General features: G+C 53.0%; 1 protein-coding gene across 1 annotated transcript; it reads right to left on the reverse strand.

The window, feature by feature from the left end:
* Positions 1-1,273: 1,273 nt before the first annotated feature.
* Positions 1,274-5,537, reverse strand: UBE2C (ubiquitin conjugating enzyme E2 C). Its single transcript, XM_057702578.1, has 6 exons — positions 4,274-5,537; positions 3,694-3,721; positions 2,821-2,907; positions 2,185-2,389; positions 2,019-2,078; positions 1,274-1,529 (listed from the first exon to the last, which is right to left on the reverse strand). The coding sequence occupies exons 1-6, from the start codon at positions 4,372-4,374 to the stop codon at positions 1,471-1,473; spliced, it is 540 nt and encodes a 179-aa protein (XP_057558561.1). The 5' UTR covers positions 4,375-5,537; the 3' UTR covers positions 1,274-1,470.
* Positions 5,538-5,682: the final 145 nt, after the last annotated feature.

The raw sequence follows: 5,682 nt of genomic DNA on the forward strand, positions 1-5,682 counted from the left end.
GACCAACTGAATCAAAATTTGTATTTGAATAAGATCCCAGGCAGATTTGCATGCACAGTAGATTGAGCAACATTGGTCTAAACCCCAAGGAGAGAGCCAACAACACAATCTGAGATGAAGGAGTTGATTAGAGGATATCCAAGCTCCCAGACCTGACAACTCCAATCCAATTCCACATGTGGCTGCTTGGTAGGGGCACAGGGGCCCAGGCCAGCTGGAATAAGAGGAAAGGGTGGGTGAGAACCCTCCTGACTGCCTCCCCATTGTCTTCTCCCCCTCGGCCTGCACAACCAGCCTCAGGCAGAGCTGACCAGGTTGGGTGAACAGCCAACACTCAGGCCTTGTTGGGGTGCACCTGGGTTTGTCACCTTGGAGATCTTTCTGCAGGACCTGGGCCAGGCCCAGAACCTCAGCCTGCCCGGACCCAGCTGGTCAGCATAGGGGTTTCCTCCCGGGGACCCAAAGGCCTGTGGCAGGCCAGCGGAAAGATAGCCCAAGGGGCTGGGACCTGGGCCAGTGGTGCAGCAGAGGAACTGCTGGTGGATGGAGCAGGAGGTGAATGTGCCCCTGTGGAGCACGGAGCCGTCTATAGGAGACCCGGTGCAAAGGGTGAGTTGCAACCTCAGTCCAGAAAGCTTCCCCTGGCTGTCTCTGCAGACCTGGGGCCTGCTGTAGGGTCACCTGAATGTCCTCTTGCTCCTTTTTTAGGGTGAAGACACCTACAGTCAGAAAGTAGGTGGCTGATTCTCCCCTCCTAACCCCTTTCTATACCCCACCCCCCATACTTTCTACAGCTCTAGATATTTCAGTCTAAGGTCTGGTTCAGCCTCACCTGCAACACAGCTGGGACAACTCCTATGTTTGCTAACATTGCTAGTGTGTGTCACCACTCCGTAGAAACAGGCATTTGTTTTTTAATTATTTTTATTTATTTTTGGCTGTGTTCTGTGGCTTGTGGGATCTCAGTTCCCCAGCCAGGGATTGAACCTGGGCCACTGCATTGAAAATGCTGAATCCTAACCACTAGACCACCAGGGAACTCCCAGAAACTGCCATTTTGTGACACCCATTTTATAGATGAGGAAACAGATGGAGAGTCATAAAATAACTAAGGTTGGGAAACAAATCCTGTCACCCCACTGCTCAGCCCTACAGCCTATCAGCTGCTTCTACTCCCCAGGTAGAGGAGCAGGGCAAGAACCCTGATCCTAAACCTGACTCTGCCCATCCTGAGCACTTCCAAGCCCAGGGTAACTATAAGACAGCAACTTGTTAAAAAAAACCCCAAATGTATTTATTTAATATATTCATCACAAGGGCTTAACCAGACACTTAATTTAAAAAACAGAAACAAAACAAAAATGACACCACAGATAAGACACAGGGTCCTGTACAGAAATCGAGGAAAGGACAGACCATCTAAAGAAAAAAAAATAAAAAGACAGCACAAGGAGAGCTGGACATCCTGGGTCAGGGCTCTTGGCTGGAGACCTGCTTTGAGTACGTTTCTTGCAGGTATTTCTTAAAGGCTGGAAGAGAACAGGCAGGTCTCAGTGAGTGATGGGGACAGGGATTAAGGTGGGAAGAGGGCAGTGGCAAGGATACACATGTGGGAGGAGTTTAGGGAGTTGGGGAGGGGTTTCCCAGCACAACAGATTGACCCTCTGCTGTCTACCCAGTCAGGTTTCCTGGACTGGCTCTGCTTCCAGGGAAGCTGGGGAAGGGACTAGGGGCCCTTAATGAGCAAGTCATTTGCACAAAGTTTTGCCTTCTACTTAAAAAGCCTCCACAACCTATACTAATGTGAAAAGGGTTGATTTTTCCTGATTTTATAGCAAACAGGCAAACCAGAAACACCAAGGCAGAGGTGGAACTGGTTTACCACCCTCCCACCCGCCCCTGCCCTTCCCAGTCATCAGGACATATTCCCAGGTCACTGGAATCCTTTGGTTGTTTGAAGGAGCCTTTGAAGGTTGGGGAGGGATGGCCTGGTACCCTGAGAAGGACAAAGGACTCACCTGTGGGGTTTTTCCAGAGCTCAGCGGCATGTGTGTTCAAAGGGCTATCGATGTTAGGTTCTGCAGGTGGAGAGAAAGAGAATGGTCAGGTGGGGGTAAAGAGGTTGCCTGGGAGGAGTCCTGAACTGTCCCAGGTTTCAGGGGAGGGGCTGGTCTTGGCAGTCACCTCCGAGCAGGCTCTGGATGGAGAGCAGGATGGTCCTGACATCGTACAGGGCGGACCACTTGTCTTTCAGGATGTCCAGGCAGATGTTACCCTGGGTGTCCACGTTGGGATGGTAGCAGGGCGTGAGGAACTTCACCGTGGGCGCGTTGTAAGGGTAGCCGCTGGGGAACTCCAGGGACAGCTTATACCTCAGGTCTTCGTATACCTGGAGAAAGAGATTCGGGGAGTAACCCTCCCACCCTGAGCCTCAGTTTCCAGCCCAAGCCCCACATAAGGGACTTGCCAGGATCCCTGAGTTTTGACAAAGCATTAAACTAGTCTGGTGCTTTCTCTCACATCTGGTGGGGTCATCAGTGATCCTCTGGTCTAAGGCCCATTGGCCTAAGTCCTCAATTGTCCTTCATTCTTTTCCTTGCTGTCTGGTCTCCTGTCAGCATCTAAGATGGAGAGCCCTGCCTTAAACACAGCCTCTTACTATACAGAGGGAGACCAGGGCCACAGGCTCAGGGCACCAGAGCAGACACAGGGGAGTGTCCTGCCAGACAAAAGACTTGAAGCAGACCTGTCACTCAGACACCTCCCACCTCTCCCTGGACTCAGCTAAGTCACACTCACCTACCCCAACCCTACACTTACTGTGCCAGCTGCTCCGTGGATGGTCCCCACCCATTTGAAAAGGTTGTCTGATTCAGGGAAGGCAGAGATTCCTTTATCGCCAGACATCTGGGGAGGAAACACAACACATGCTGGGTTGAAGAGTATGCTTGTGGGGGGGGGGGGGGCCAGTGGGTGTACTCTTTCCCCTTAATCTCATCACATTTTGATCCAAAATAAAGAAACCAGGTCAAATTGATAGGCTTTCCTGAGGAAATGTCTAGATCCTCGGGGCTGAATGTGGCTCTCAGAGGAGTATGGGGATTATGGAGGTTCATCACCAGGCTAAGAAGGGAGGGGTTGTGCAGGGAAACAGAAGGCAGCTCTGTAACCATGATGCTGGCTGCTGGGAATTCAATTCAACGTGCTACTGAGTGTACTGAGTGCGGGTTATATACGAAGCCCAGAGACTATTCACAGACTAGGAAGATAAACAATACGGCCATTGAAGGATTTGACTTGAACATCCAGGGTTAATGTAGAAAAGATCACCCAGGAAGGAGGCATTCCAAGGTACGAGAGGATTAGAAACATTAAGAAGGATGGAGAGTTGCGTGTGGATAAACCTTAGAGCAGGGAAGTAGGACCAGGCAGGACAGGGGGAGGGCCTTGTAGGAGAGCTGTATTTTAGGGATAACCTCATTGTAGGGGGATGGGACTGGGAGTAGAGACTGTCTGGAGAAAAGGTGTGTAGGTGGGATGGATTAGTTTCTTCCCAGAAGAGAGCAAGCTGGACTCATCTTTTTACCACCATGCCTATCAAAGAGCCTGATGTAGGAAAGAAGGCTACCGATAAGTGACTGGGAGGTGGGAGGGTGGACCAACTGGTTGGGGCTCTGGGCATCAGTCACTCACCATGAGGGTCATCAGCTCCTGCTGTAGCCTGCAAAAAGAGCACTCGGGGTCACTTGGGAGTCTAGATGGGCCAGGGCTCCAGGTGGTGCATCTCCTCCCGCCCCAGTCTCTCTGGAGCAGCTGTCACGGAGGCCTCCCTCTACCCTGAAATCGGACTTAGTTGGGGGCAGTCACTCCCAGTTCCACAGGACGGTCGTGGTGAGTCCTCACCCTCCCTAATTCCAGGCTCCCGCAGGGGGCTCTGGCTTATTCTTAACCCTGTCTGCTTCTCTCGCGTCTCTCTGTGCCGTATCTCCATTTCTCCCCTACTTCCTTCCTCCTCCCCTGCCGCCCTCCAGCCAAGACACCGAGGGTCCCTCCCTGGGGCATCTTCATCTTGGCTCACCGACAGAGGATCCTGGCAGCATACCCCTTCCGCCCCTCTTCGGAGGGTCTCTAAAAGCAGGCGAGCTCCTGGCGTGTCCCTCTACCTCCCATATCTCACCCGTCCCAGGAGGAGGTGGGGGTCTTCCGGAAGTCTTCGCTCTCGGCCCCAAACGCCCAGGCCAGGCCCGGTGAGTGTTACCTCCGCACCACTCACCTCTTGCCCACGGGGCCCCGGGCGGCCCCCCCGCTGGGCTCGGCTCCTTTACGGGAGGCGGCGACGCTGGCGGCAGCTGGGTCGCGGTTCTGGGAAGCCATCCGGGCAGCGCCGAGAGAGAGACAGGAACTCAGAGTACACGGAGACTGCAGCTGCAACTGCGGGACTGCGAGCCCGCCCGCCCGCGTTTGAATTGTAACCCTCCGGCAGCGCTGACCAATCAGCGGCTCGCTTGGGTTTGATCCAGCCAATCGGGCACTCCGGAGCGCTCCGTCACTGCGCAACTGCTAGGCCTACCCACCAGAGTACCACTATTGAGCGGCGGGATCCTGCTTCTGATGGACGATTGGCAGGAGAGGCTGTCATTAACTAACGAATCTGTAGCGGATTGGCCGTCTTTGGAAAACGCCGACCATTAAAGGGCCTAGAACAGGTCCACGTGGGATGAATCCCTTTAGGTCAAACGCCTGGCTGCTGTAGGAACACCCTGCACGCCCGGCCAGGATCCCTTACTGCCACGGGAAGGAAGGGTCTCTAATCTTGTGGCCCTGGTACTCTTCCCTCAAACCGGAAACCCCAGCTCCTCCACCTGTTATTAATGTCCTGGGCACTTTGGTGGGGGCTTTAAGAGTCTGAACATTAGGCGAGGGTTAAAACTAGAGGCTGATAGAGCCAGAGACTCCTCATTGGAAAACAGGTTCATCAGCTGCCTCTCCAACAGTTTGCTGTGTTACCTTGGGCACATAATTTAGTGTTTTAGCCTGTAAAATGGGGGTAATAAAAGCCACCTTACATTTTTCTTCTGGTTTGTCATCAACTTTCCATGGTGCCAGCCATCACATTCTGCTACTTCCATACCTTAGTTGGGTGAGGAAATACAAATAGAGGGACAGGGCTTCCCTGGTGGTGCAGCGGTTAAGACTACATCTGCCAGTGCAGGGCACGTGGGTTCGAGCCCTGGTCTGGGAAGATCCCACATGCTGCGGAGCAACTAAACCCATAAGCTACAACTACTGAGCCCACACGCCGCAAGTAATGAAGCCTGTGTGCCTAGAGCCCAAGCTCCGCAACAAAAGAAGCCACCACAATAAGAAGCCTGAGCACTGCAACGGAAAGTAGCCCTTGCTCTCCACAGCTACAGAAAGCCTGCGCACAGCAGTGAAGACCCAATGCAGCCAATGAATAAAAAAAGAAAAGAAATAAAGGGACCGAGAAGACTGGCAAGATACATGTTGTCCCCACCTTCATCTCACAAAGCAGATATGCGTATGGGGCACTGGGCTTCCTGGGGCTAACCTGGGATGGGGGAAGGGTGCCTGGTCCTTTTTTCCTACACCCACTTCCTCTGGAACCCTTGATGTTTTGTCAGTCCCTACCAGGCAGACCTCACAATAGGCTCACCATCTGTG

This window comes from Hippopotamus amphibius, chromosome 12, assembly GCF_030028045.1.
Source record: "Hippopotamus amphibius kiboko isolate mHipAmp2 chromosome 12, mHipAmp2.hap2, whole genome shotgun sequence".
NCBI lineage: Eukaryota > Metazoa > Chordata > Mammalia > Artiodactyla > Hippopotamidae > Hippopotamus > Hippopotamus amphibius.

Bases quoted from the DNA above. Each gene is read 5' to 3' on its own strand.
- UBE2C (XM_057702578.1), bottom strand. From the start codon at position 4,374: ATGGCTTCCCAGAACCGCGACCCAGCTGCCGCCAGCGTCGCCGCCTCC. The intron at 3,722-4,273 runs GTGAGTGGTGCG...CTCTTTTTGCAG, and splicing joins CGGGGCCCCGTGGGCAAGAG to GCTACAGCAGGAGCTGATGA. The intron at 2,390-2,820 runs GTAAGTGTAGGG...CTCTTTCTCCAG, and splicing joins TCCACGGAGCAGCTGGCACA to GTATACGAAGACCTGAGGTA.